Below are 13,982 nucleotides of genomic sequence, written 5' to 3' on the forward strand. Positions count from 1 at the left end.
GAGCAGGAATGGACACGGGCCTGCTGGGTAAGCAAGGCTTTTAAAGGAGCAACAGAGGGAGAGGCCACAGCAAGGCACAGAGGACTGCTGGGTATATATTTGGGCACTGGCTAAATTCCGAGACACTACACGTGAAGCAGCTCCCACCCGCCATCCTCCTCTAACCGAGAAAAAGGACCCTCGTGTGTTGCTAAGGTAAGGTGTTTCAATTGATTTTTCTTGTGTATCGTGTGATTGATTAAAAGTTTACTATTAGTTGGTTTGCTGAATAAGATCATAGAGAAGTACAAGAAATGGTTCAACTCATAAATTTGTATAAATTAATTAAATAAGTAGAGATGGCTGGACAGGTGATGTGCTGGAGCTGTATGATGTAGGATCTGGCTGATCCCATTGACCACATCTGCAGAAGAACTCCAGATTAGAATTGATAATCTGGAATCTCAGCTTCATATACTGCGGCACATCCGGGAGGGGGAGATTTACCTGGACGCTTTGTTTCAGGAGGCAGTCACACCTGGTAGATTAAGTAATTCACATTCAGTAAGTGTTCAGGGACAACAGGGTGTGAGTGTAAGTGAGGCAGATAGGGGGATTCTGAGTTGAGGAGTGGAGGAGCCTCAGCCCTTGACCTTGTCCAACAGGTATGAGAGTTTTGCTCCCTGTGTGGATGAGGAAAAAGACTGTGGACAAGATGAGGCAGCTGACCACGGCACCATGGTGCAGAAGGCCATTCAAGAGGGTGAGCAAAAAAACAGGGCATGTCAGAAAGACAAGGTCATGGTGATCATGGGGGAACTTCAATATACAGTTGGACTGGGTGAATAATGTTGCTGATGGACCCAAAGGGAATTCATGGAATGCTTACAGGATGGATTTTTAGAACAGTTTGTGATGGAGCCCACAAGGGAGTAGGCTATTCTGGATTTAGTGCCAGACTTTATAAAACAAGTTAAAGTAAGGGAACACTTAGGAGGCAGCGATCTAATATGGTAGAGTTCAGCCTGCAGTTTGAAAGAGAGTAGGCAAAATCAGATGTAATGGTGTTACGGTTAAAAAAAGGTAATTAAGGGGCATGAGAGAGGAACTCATGAAAATCGACTGGAAGCAGAGCCTAGTGGGGAAGACAGGAGAGCAACAATGGCAGGAGCTTCTGGGTGTAATTGAGGACACAGTACAGAGGTTCATCCCAAAGAAAAGAAAGATTATCCGGGCAGATGGGAGGGGAGAGGAGGTGGATTAGACAACCATGACTGACAAAGGAAGTCAGGAAATGCATCAAAGAAAAAGAGAGAGCCTATAAAGTGGCCAAGAGTACTGGGAAATCAGAAGATTGGGAAGATTAAAAAAAAAACAGCGGATAACAAAGAGAGAAATAAGGAAGGAGAGGATCAAATATGAAGGTAAGCTAGCCAGTAATATTAGAAACGATAGTAAAAGTTTCTTTCAATACAGAAGAAACAAATGAGAGGCAAAAATAGAAATTGGGCCACTCCAAATTGATGTTGGAAGGCTAGTGATAGGAGATAAGGAAATAGCTGAAGAACTTAATAAGTACTTTGCGTCAGTCTTCACAGTGGAAGACATGAGGTAATATCCCAACACTTAAGGAGAGTCATGGGCAGAGTTGAGAATGGGAGCCATTACAAAAGAGAAAGTGCTGGAAAAGCTAAAAGGTTGATAAATCTCCTGGCCCAGATGGGCTATATCCTAGAGTTCTGAGGGAGGTGGCTGAGGAAATAATGGAGGTGTTGCGTTGTGATCTTTCAAATATCACTGGAGTCAGGGAAATTCCCAGATGATTCGAAAATCGCTGTTGTAACCCCCTTATTCAAGAAAGGATCAAGACAAAAGATGGGAAATTATAGGCCGATTAGCCTGAGCTCAGCTATAGGTAAAATTCCAGAATCCATCATTAAGGATGAGATTTCTAAATTCTTAGAAGTGGAGGGTCAGATCAGAATAAGTCAGCATGGATTTAGTAAGGGGAGGTCTTGCCTGACAAGCCTGTTAAAATTCTTTGAAGTGGTAACAAGTAGGTTAGACTACAGAAACTGAGTGGATATTATCTGTCTAGACTTCCAAGAGGCCTTTGAGAACATACCTCATGGGAGGCTGCTGAGTAAGGTGAGGGCCCATGGTGTTCAAGGTGAGCTACTGGCATGGATTGAGGACTGGCTGTCTGACAGAAGGCAGAGAGTTGGGGTAAAAGGTTCTTTTTCAGAATGGCAGCAGGAGACAAGTAGTGTCCCACAGGGTTCAGTGTTGGGGCCACAGCTGTTCACTTTATAAATTAATGATCTGGATGAAGAGACTGGAGCCATTCTGGCAAAGTTCGCTGATGATCCGAAGTTAGGTGGGCAGGCAGGTAGTACTGAGGAGGTGGGGAGGCTGCAGAAAGATTTAGACAGTTTAGGAGAGGCTGATGAAATTCAATGTGAGCAAATGCGAGGTCTTGCACTTTGGGAAAAAGAATCCAGGCATGGACTATTTTCTAAACGGTGAGAAAATTCATAAAGCCAAAGTACATAGGGATGTGGGAGTGCTAGACCAGGATTCTCTAAAGGTTGACTTGCAGGTTGAGACCATGGTTAAGAAAGCAAATGTAATGTTGTCATTTATCTCAAGAAGGTTGGAATATAAAAGCAGCAATGTGCTTCTGAGACTTTGTAAAGCTCTAGTTAGGCCCCATTTAGAATACTGTGTCCAATTTTGGGCCCCACACCTCAGGAAGGACATACTGGTGATGGAGCGTGTCCAGCGGAGATTCACACGGATGATCCCTGGAATGGTAGGCCTAAAATACGATGAATGGCTGAGGATGCTGGGGTTGTATTTACTACAGTTTAGAAAATTACGAGGATATCTAATAGAAACTTACAAGCTAATGCATGGCCTAGAAAGGGTGGACACTGGGAATTTGTTTCCATTTGGCAGGGAGACTAAGATCTGTGGGCACAGCCTTAGAATTAGAGGGGGTCAATTTAGGACAGAAATGAGCAGACATTTCTTCAGCCAAGAGTGTGTTGGGCCTGTGGAATTCATTGCCACGGAGCGCAGTGGAGGCCAGGACATTAAATATTTTCAAGGCAGAGATTGACAAATTCTTGATCTCACAAGGAATTAAGGGCTACGGGGGGAGAATGTGGGTAAGTGGAGTTGAAATGCCCATCAGCCATGATTAAATGGTGGAGTGAACTCAATGGGACGAATGGCCTAATTTCCACTCCCATGTCTTATGGTCTTACGGTCTTTACAGAGTCTATTATCAAAAAAAAAGTTGAAATTGACACTAATGTTAAAAAAGATAATTTGGAATCTATAGTGAAATCAAAATGCAATAATGAAACTTGTAGCAGCTTGCCGGACAACTTCGCAATCAAAAGAGCCGTTCAATAGGAATGTATTACAGTCTCCAAAACTGTAGTATCCTGAAGCTACCTGCAGAGACAGAGAAGATCTATGAAGTTGCAACATCAGTGAGTTGAATGCCAAAAATTTGAGAGATAAAAATGACACTCATACTCAGAGAAGAAGCTTCAGGAAATTACATAAAGTGAAGACAGAGTTTGTAAATGCAAGACAATGGTGACAAGCAGAGACCTAACCCTGGAAATGAAAAGTGAAGCTTCTCATATCTTAGGCACATTGTTACAGCTGATGGGTGACATCATTGTGAGGTCTGAAGGAGAATTTGGATAAGTAAGAATAGTTTTGAAAGAAGGAAAGACAGGTAAACGTCAAAGTATTCAAGTTGAATCTTAATAAAGGAATGCTGCATGCTGACATTTGTGTTACATGTCTCGAGAGGTGGGATAACAAAGAGACTGGTGTGACATTGACTGCATTCACAAGAATACAAGAATTGGGAGCAGCAATAGACCACTAAGGTCTGAGCTGGTTGTAACCCAAACTCCTCTTTTTTTGTTATTACCCCATAACCCTTTGGATACAGACCTATAGGAGGTTCTGCACATTCTAGGTGAACAGAAAAGCTCATGAGGAAGTGCTGCAAATGGCTGGATAGCAAAGAATGAATAACATCAGGAAGGAAAGATACAATATTTTGGTCACATCATTGGAGCAGAAGGTAGACAGGAGCAATTATTGAAAGGAACGATGATGGAAAATCTAGGAGAGTGAATCTAGAAGAGGATGGCAGACATGGTGACTATATACAGTTGACTTACACTGGAATGTGTAAGGGTGGTATGAAACAGGCATTCACTAAAAATCAGCCGTCTGGGAGGAAAATGACACCAAGAAGTGAATTAGATCAGAATATTTACCCCAGATATAGAGTGACATTATTGGTAGAAAAATGAGAACAGGATCATTGGTTATATGAACCGAAAGCTTTAATGAACTGTATGTTTTTGAGTTTGTAGCAGATCAGTGCCCTTTTGTTGTGGAACATGAGTAACTTTCAATGCACAACAGAACAAGTGTGCAACCTGAACTTGCTTTGAAATAATAATCCTGTCTTAAAATAATTTTATATGCATCAGGGATAATGAGATAGAAAGAAATTTCCATGCCTCACAATAGGTTACTCCACAAGATTAATGGAAAACTCCTGCAGTGGAGTAAGAGCTGGCTGCATGCCCTTAAAGAGGATTTTTTTTGTCAATGTTGTGGATGTGTTTGCAGCTCAATTCTCTGCTGTGTCCTGTTTGGGCTAATGCTTTTAATGATCCGAATACACAGATTGGAAGACTGGTTTGTCAGTTTGCAGATGATCTGAAGATTTATGCAAATAATAGAACCATGAAAAATATAAACAATTCCAGGCAGATCTTGAATATACTGGAAGATTGACTGTCTCTTGGACAAATGGTACTTAGCTATAGACATTCAATATTACACATGTGGGCAACACCAATGCTAAACACACATCTATCTTTAGAAAGAACAATTTGGAGACTGTGGTGAAAAGAAAAGATCTTGAAGTTGTATTTCATAACTCTCTAAATATTCAGGATTGATATAGAGAAGCTATAATTAAAACAAAAGCCAAAAATCAGGCACAGAATATCCATTGCAAAATTAAACATGCCAACTTGTCCTTGTACAAGACATTTGTTCAGCCCATTCCAAACAGTGGAACAGATGCTCACTAAGGAGGCAAGAAGCTTAAGTTGGGAAATCTCCTGACTCCATGGACGAAACTCCTGTCTGTATGATTTTCACTCTGTTGAGGTAGGCACATGAGAAAGTCCTTCGATTACCTCCAGATGCTGGTTAGAGGTGGGTGCAGAGGGGGGCAAGTGTCAAGATGAGCTCTTTAGAAAGTCTGTCTCTATTTTCAGAGATTTTGGCTCAGTTTTATGAAAGGCTGGACCATCTAGACCTCACCCCAGCCACCTATCCCTTCCATGCCACCGAATGTCTTCATTCTATCTTTATTGCCACTCATTACGGTTCATTATGGACAGACTGGACAGACATGGAAATAAATTAAAAACTTATAACAATCCAAGGGAGCTCCCACTCATACACACTAATACAAAAACCTAACATTCATGAAACCCACTCGAAGATTTGAAATCTACCCCCAAGTGGTTAAATCTGTTATAATGACATCTATTCAGTAATCCCAGAAGCAACTAATCATTTAACAGCTTCTAACACAATCGATATATGTGTGAACTCAGCCCCCTTACTAAGACAGATGAATTTTAGCCTTCTGAAATCAACCAAGTCTTCATATTGGGCTCTGCTTTAATAACATACCTTGAAGAATGTTAACAATGAAGTCTATTGAAGCTGCAGGAACAGAAAGTAATGTTTTTCCTTAGCTACATCAGATACCTGTCAATCAAGGCACTCCACCATTTCTTTTCTTTTACTCCAACTAGCAGCCAGTTTGTTTATTTTTTGAATATTTAATGGACAGTTACAGCACTGTGGAATGACGGGGCCACACAGACATAAAAAGTGCCCAGCTATGACAAAAGATCTCTGTTTCTATAAAACTGAGGGTCACTCCCATAAGATGTGCAGACGTGGGATATAGTTTCAGAGCATCAAAAAGCCAAATGCTTATTTATACAAAGTTAAAGATCACACAACACCAGGTTATATTCCAACAGATGAAGGAGCAGCGCTCCAAAAGTTAGTACTTCCAACTAAACCTGTTAAACTATAACTTAGTGTTGTGTGATTTTAACTTTGTATACCACAGACCAACACCAGCACCTTCAAATCATACTTATAAAAAGATGTTAATGCAATTGAGCCAACAGCAGTGGATATACTTAGGGAAATTGATGCTTAAACTAACTCGAGTTTGACAGAAGTTGATTATGTCAATAGACAACTCATTAATTTAAGCTTGATACGGGGATGTGTGTCACTGATCTAGCAGATCAAGTAACTAGCTGAAGAATCAGAAGTTACAGCCTACAGAGATGAGTTGGCATGGTCCATCTGAAATAACTTGGAATTCCCTCCCCAATGGCATTGTGGGTCAGCCTCCTGTAGGTGGACTGCAGCTGTTCAAGAGGGCAGGTCACCTTCTCAAGGGCAACTAGGGACAGGCAATAACTGCAGGCCAGCCAGCGACACCCACATCCCACAAATGAATTTAAAAAAGTAAAGGTATGCTCCAAGTAGCACTGCAACATAAAGAGTGCAAGAGGATTGAAAATATATACATAATTTATGAACAATACTTCTCACTTGTTGTGTCACCATAGTCCTGCCAGACAATTAGAGAGAAGGTGGTGATTTAACCTGAGGGCCACCAGTCCTCAGGTGAGGGAAGAGGTTAAGAAAGAGAGTCCTTTGTGATAACCTCACTGAAAATTCCAGCCATCAGTGAGGGCAAATGAAGTTGTCCAATTTACTTAACACATTGAAGTAACAAAATTACATGTTTCATCACAAACCTATCAGCTGACTGACTGTGAAGACTTGCTTGAACAAATTGACATGAGCTGCCTATATCTCTATGGAGGCCTGATCAAACACCACAGATTCGATCAAAGTGGAAACTCTGCCTGATTTGAAAATCAGAGAAGAAAGTCTTTCTTTCAACAGAGCAGTTATCTTCCATAATATTCATGAGATTAAAGATCTCCCAGATGACGTTTTGGGGACAATAGCTGAATTATCAGGGAAGACTTCTTTGTACAGGGTAGTTAGAAGATTCCAGTCTCCATATAAGTTAATGGGCTAACTATTGAGTTCAACAGGAATACTGTCCTTCATAAAGGACATTCAAGAGATAGATGATCCTCCCGTGGAGAAATTATTTACAGGGGATCAGAATCAAGGACAACAATCCTCAACCCAAAGACCTATCAATCTTCAAAATTAGAAGTGAATGCATTCTGGAAGAATTGTGTAATCTCCAGACCACCTCAATATGTGAAGTCAGAGACTTGGGTTGGGAGGTACTGCTGAATATATGGATGTATTAATGTTAACTAAAAGAAAAAAATGCTTGGGGGAGATGTTGTACAAAGTAATGTTTTTGAAGGGGTGAAGAATGCATTAGTTTTCACCCAAACTGATGTCATAAAGGTTTAGATGATGAAAAGCAAATTCTAACATAATATCCTGATTGGGTCAGATGTGCTATTCAACCTTGCTCTTGATAGTCTGAGTAATTCTGTCTCCCTAAGCAACAAAGCTTGTACCTATTGCAACTATTCAACAAACTACATCAGACAAGTTCAGACAAGTCTTCCTTCTTGTTAAGACTCATTAACAAGTGGCTCTTCCTTAGCCATTATTCATCAAACAGGCTCTTAGACCTAGTAAAGAAAGGAGAATTGGGTAGTAGCTCTGTACGCCAACCATTAGCTGTTTGTGGTTGCTTGTGCACCACACATCTACAAAATGGCCTGCCAGCATGTGTAGTGAGTGCTCAATCACCATGACTTCTGAAGACAGTTGATTCAGCCGCTATCTCTGGACGAGCTGACCAAGGATCTTGAGTCCTTCGAAAAGAATAAAACTCCCGGAAGCAACAGGTTACGGTCGAGCTCTATTCTGCTCTGTGGGACTTGATTGGCCAGGACCTGCTGGAGGTGTATGTCAGTATGCTTCTGGCAGCTACCATGAGTGAATCCATGAGGAAAGGCATCATCACCCTCATCTACAAGCGGATGGGGGTGAGGGAGGAAATCAGAAATTGGAGACCAATCTCACTATTAAATGCAGATTATAAAATCTTGGCAAAGGTCATCGCCAACCGGGTCAGGTCTGCTCTGGGATCAGTGATCCACCCTGACCAAACCTGTGCTGTACCGGGCAGGAAGATCACTGAGAGTCTTGCACTCCTCAGGGATACGATTGCCTACGTGCAGGACAGGGGGTGGACACCTGCCTCATCAACCTGGAACAGGAGAAAGCCTTTGACAGGATATCGCACATGTATATGAGAGATGTTCTCTCCAAAATGGGCTTTGGGGAGGGAATCTGCAATTGGATCAGACTGCTCTACATCAACATTGTCAGTGCAGTCTCAATCAATGGGTGGGAATCAGATAGCTTCCCAGTCAGATCTGGGGTCAGGCAGGGCTACCCTCTCTCTCCTGCCTTGTTTGTGTGCTGCATAGAGCCATTTGCTGAATCCATCAGGAAGGATGCGAGGCTGAGAGGGGTGACTATTCCTGGCAGCAGGGGTCTTCAGGCTAAGGCTTCCCTGTACATGGATGACGTTGCCGTATTCTGCTCGGATCCGCTGTCTGTGCGCAGATTCATGTGCATATGTGACCAGTTCGAACGGCCCACAGGGGCCAAGGTCAACCGAGGCAAGAGCGAGGCCATGCTCTTTGGGAACTGATCAATCCTTCATTCCCTTCACCAACTGATCACCTGAAGGTGCTGGGTATTTGGTTCGGAGGGGCTGGGGCGTGCGCCACATCTTGGGAGGAGCATATCAAGAAAGTGAGGCAGAAACTGGTCAGATGGAAGCTACAGTCGCTCTCCATCATGGGTAAAAACCTGGTCATCAGGTGTGAGGTACTGTCAGTGTTGTTATATGTGGCACAGGTCTGGCCTATTCCCAGAACCTGTGCCGTCGCAGTTACCCAGGCCATCTTCCATTTTGTATGGAGATCAAAGATGGCCAGGGTCCGAAGGGACTCGATGTACAAAGCTCTGGGCAATGGGGGGGATAAAAACCCAATGCCACCCACACCCTGATGGCCACCTTTGTGTGTGGCTGCATCAAGCTGTGCGTGGATCCCCGGTATGCAAACACAAAGTGTCACTACATACTGAGGTTCTATCTGTCTTCGGTGTTGCGAAGGATGGGCCTGGCGGAACGCTCCAAGTAGTTGAACCATTCCGTATCACCTGTCCTTCGTAGAGACATTTATGAAGAGAAATATCTTTGACCACAAGTCCTTCAGGAAGTGGTCAGCACGTAGTGTCCTTGAGACCCTTCGGGAAAAGAAGAGGGCAGATCCTGTCGAATGGTTCTCTGAGCAGACTGTCAAAGCCATTTGGCAGAATGCCTCATCGCCGGAACTTTTCAACAAGCACCAAGACATGGCTTGGCTGGTGGTGAGAAGGGCTCTGCCTGTGAGATCCTTTATGCACGCCCAGACTCTCTGTCGCACTGCACGCTGCCCTTGAAGCGGCTGCAGAGGGGACGAGACTGTCACACACCTCCTTCTGGAATGTGCCTAAGCAAAGGAAGTCTGGAGACAAATGCAGTGGTGCTTGTTGAGGTTCATCCCAAGCTGCTCCGTGACATGGGACTCCGTGCTCTACAGTCTGTTCCCCGGAACGCACACCAAGACGAATATAAACTGTGCCTGGAGGATCATCAACTCAGTCAAAGACACTCTTTGGTTTGTCTGAAACCTATTGATCTTTCAGCTGAAGGAACTGACCCTGACTGAGTGTTGCGGACTGGCACATTCCAAAGTCCAGGACTACGTGTTGAGGGACACGCTGAAGCTTGGGGCAGCTGCTGCCAAGGCCCGGTGAGGAAAGACCACCGTGTAAAGTCTGCCTGCCCAAGAACAGGGGACCATGCAGTAAGTGGGCTTCGCTGATGTTCCAGCTAAACATATAGATATATGATTGATAAACGTACAGACCTGTATGTACAAAGGATTACTCGATCTCTGTATACAAAGAAATGGAATGTTTATGTATGTATGGCATGATCAAGTGTACAGATCCATTAAAATATTTTTATGAATAAAGTATATTTTTGAAATTAAAAAAAAGATTCAGTCCTTGGCTGAGGCAGAGATTGTACCACACTAATGGTACCAAACAGTGCCAATTAATTGAAGTCAGAAGTGACTGTGATCCCTTGGATTAGTTTTGATTACTTAGTGCGACCAAAGAAGAATGTTCCATATTTTTTCTCCAAACCTGGCTTTTCTCTTCTAGATTACATGGTGGGTAGAGGGTCTCTTGACACCACACACAAGACATAGAACTGTATTGAATGTGCTCAGTGGTCTGCTGGCCTTTCCATACTTGGTGATTTTTATTTTATATGTTCACACTGTTATTGTTATATATGACACCATTTGCTTAGCTGTGTACAGCAGGATTATTAACTGCAGTTCTACTTATAGTTTGTCCCTTGGTTTTTCCTCCTTTACGTGTTGTCATCCTTTGCTTTTACCTCCCCACAATTCACTCCCAAACCAAACCTGTGGGGAGGTCACCTAGTTACAAAGAAAACATCTGCCTTTATTAGAAATGGCAATCAAAGATGTGTTAAGTCTATGGCATCTGCAGATTTACCATTACTGTTTGTCAATTAATTGCGTCATTACGGAAGTGGAACATGCATATTTTCAATATTCGAACAAGGGCCAATAAGGGCATACATTTGGCATGTTCACACTCTACCCTGATCACCCAAAGGTTAAATGCATGGCGCTGTAATACAGGTTCTTTGATCTGTGTTGCATTACCTCATTTTGGCCAAAACAACAGGGTGGTCATCGCATTCCTTGGTATTTTATGTTTGGAATGTCATGGGTGGGGTTGATGGAAGGAAATCAGCCAGTTAATCCAGTGGCTCTTGTTGAAAAAGGTATTCATTTCTCTCTGGGTAAAAAATGAGGTCTGCAGATGCTGGAGATCACAGCTGAAAATGTGTTGCTGGTTAAAGCACAGCAGGTTAGGCAGCATCCAAGGAACAGGAAATTCGACGTTTTGGGCATAAGCCCTTCATCAGGAATGAGGAGAGTGTGCCAGGCAGGCTAAGATAAAAGGTAGGGAGGAGGGACTTGGGGGAGGGGCGATGGAGATGTGATAGGTGGAAGGAGGTCAAGGTGAGGGTGATAGGCCGGAGTGGGATGGGGGCGGAGAGGTCTTCTGTGCAGCACCCCCCGGTCATCTCCTCTGCACAGAAGACCTCTCCGCCCCCACCCACTCCGGCCTATCACCCTCACCTTGACCTCCTTCCACCTATCACATCTCCATCGCCCCTCCCCCAAGTCCCTCCTCCCTATCTTTTATCTCAGCCTGCCTGGCACACTCTCCTCATTCCTGATGAAGGGCTTATGCCCGAAACGTAGAATTTCCTATTCCTTGGATGCTGCCTAACCTGCTGTGTTTTAACCAGCAACACATTTTCATTCATTTCTCTCTCTCTCTCTATTGTGTATCTTAAGGAAAGTGTGACAACATATAATCCAAAAATAAGTAGAATGAAAAAAATTTACAAAACTAAATTATCAACGAATATAAAAATAGTCGAGTTGTATACAGAATCTTAAGTAATGAAAAGTAGGGTATGGTTAGGGCTGCTAAGGGATACATATCATAAATTAACAAGTAATGACTGCAAAATGGCAGGTTTATTGAATAATTACCTTTCTTCAATATTTACTTGGGAAACCAAAACTTATGGACACAACATACGAGAGCAGAAAGGTTGCTTGGAACTGGTCATGATTCCAAATTATCCCATAAGGAAATATGGCCTTAAAAATTATATGTTGGACCCACATCCCCAGAATATTTGTATTACATGCACAGTGACATCACCACTAACCCACCCTTTGATGACATTGTTAGATGAAAAGGGGTAGGAGGAGGTTCATGTAGAGCATAAGTGTGGGCAGACGTTCAGTTCCTATTCTGTAAATACTTTCTAAGTTTGGACTTGAGAGCAGAAAATTAGAAAGATTTTACAGGAGCCACCTATGTGGTAGAAAAGGCTTCCAAAAACACTTAGGCCCCACCCTATCTGACCACATAAAAAAACTTAGCAATTATATCTATTATAGCTGGGACCATAGGTTTGAAATAAAAAACTGTTTGAACTGTTACACAAGGTAATTTTGGCCAACCACAAAACACTAGTTTATATGCACAGAGATTAATTAAAAACAAGTCAAATCTAAAACTTACCCAACTCATTCCACAAAATGTGACATACATTGAATTTATATAAAGATTTTTGTGCCCTGAGATATAAGTACCAAAAATACTTTTTGGTATTTTAAGATCTTGAGCTTTTCTTTAAGAAAACTCACTATCAGCTTATTTTGGATTTGATTGTGCAGTGTTTGTACACACATAACCAAGCAAAGGCTGGCTTAATCTTCCCAAATAATACACAAACAGAAGTTGCTAGAAAAGCTCAGCAGGTCCGGCAGCATCTGGGAGAGAAATCAGAGGTAATGTTTCAAGTCCAGTGACTCTTCCTCAAAACTGCAAGTTCATTTAGCCTACAGTTCTGACAAAGGGTCACTGGACCTGAAACGTTACTGCTGTTTTCTCTCCACAGATGCTGCAGAGCTTTTTTTTAAGATTCCCTACAGTGTGGAAACAGACCCTTCTGGCCCAACAAGTCCACATCGACCCGCCGAAGCGCAATCTATCCAGATAATCTATCCAGACCCATTCCCATACATTTACCACTAACACTACCTAACCTGCACATTTTTGGATTGTGGGAGGAAACCGGAGCACCCGGAGGAAACCCACGCAGACACGGGGAGAACGTGCAAACTCCATACAGTCAGTCACCTGAAGCGGGAATTGAACCCGCGTCTCTGGCACTATGAGGCAACAGTGCTAACCACTGTGCCACAGTGCCGCCCACAAAAACTGTTGAGTTTTTACAGCAATTTCAGATTTTGTTTCTGATTTCCAGCATCTGTAGTTGATGAGGTTTTTATTTATTCTTCCCAAATAGTAGTTGATTTGATTTACCTTGCTCAATGGCATTGCCTCTTCTTCAGTGTTACTTCTTCCACTTGCTTGGATAAAACTACCTTTTGGCTCCATGGGTATATCCTTACTTGAGAAGCACTGGTTTAACCTGTAAAAGCCAATTCCAGAAGATTTTTCTTCCAAACCTTAGAGAAAAGAAACATATTCACAAATCCATAGTTTTTAGGTTTCAGTGAAATATATTCCCAGTTATAGGATCCAGAATCAACATCAAACTATTCCATTCAGGTATAACATGGAGTCAGATCTAAGACAAGGCTCCCTACATTTGGCCTTTGTCAACTTAATCTCAACTTGAGATATGTGTTTCTAATGCGTGGAACCAGAGATCTGCAGCAATAGCAAGGGTGTTCACAGCATTATGTTAGTACCAGCTCTATTCTAGAGCAATGAAAGACAAAAATACACTGCTCTGCAATGTCCATAGTTTTGCGCATTTTTATATGAGGAGAAAGTGAGGACTGCGGATGCTGGACACCAGAGTTGAAAAATGTAGTGCTGGAAAAAACACAACAGGCCAGGCAGCATCCGAGGAGCAGGAGAGTCGACATTTCGGGCATAAGCCCTTCTTCGGAAAGAAGGGCTTATGCCCGAAACGTCAATTCTCCTGTTCCTCAGATGCTGTCTGACCTGCTGTGTTTTTCCAGCACCGCATTTTTAACTACATTTTTATACTTCAAACATTTAGCCATTTTCCCAACAAATACAACAACCACTTGTATTTATATACAGTCTTTAATATAATAAAACATCACAAGGTATTTCACAGGAGCACTGTTAAAATATTTCCACTGAGTAAAGCAAGGACA

General features: G+C 42.5%; 1 protein-coding gene across 4 annotated transcripts in view; it reads right to left on the reverse strand.

Moving 5' to 3' along the window:
- The window catches only part of LOC132822079 (uncharacterized), a 37,600-nt gene that overhangs the window by 20,131 nt on the left and 3,487 nt on the right, over positions 1 to 13,982 (reverse strand). For 3 of the 4 annotated variants that reach the window (XM_060835102.1, XM_060835100.1, XM_060835104.1), the window contains one exon: positions 13,153 to 13,298. In XM_060835102.1, coding sequence (XP_060691085.1) covers positions 13,153 to 13,227 — 75 coding nt within the window. In that variant the 5' untranslated portion in view covers positions 13,228 to 13,298. The remainder of the gene's footprint in view (positions 1 to 13,152; positions 13,299 to 13,982) is intronic. The other variant, XM_060835103.1, reaches the window with a different exon arrangement.

This window comes from Hemiscyllium ocellatum, chromosome 14 (genome assembly GCF_020745735.1).
Source record: "Hemiscyllium ocellatum isolate sHemOce1 chromosome 14, sHemOce1.pat.X.cur, whole genome shotgun sequence".
In the NCBI taxonomy this organism is placed as follows: Eukaryota; Metazoa; Chordata; class Chondrichthyes; order Orectolobiformes; family Hemiscylliidae; genus Hemiscyllium; species Hemiscyllium ocellatum.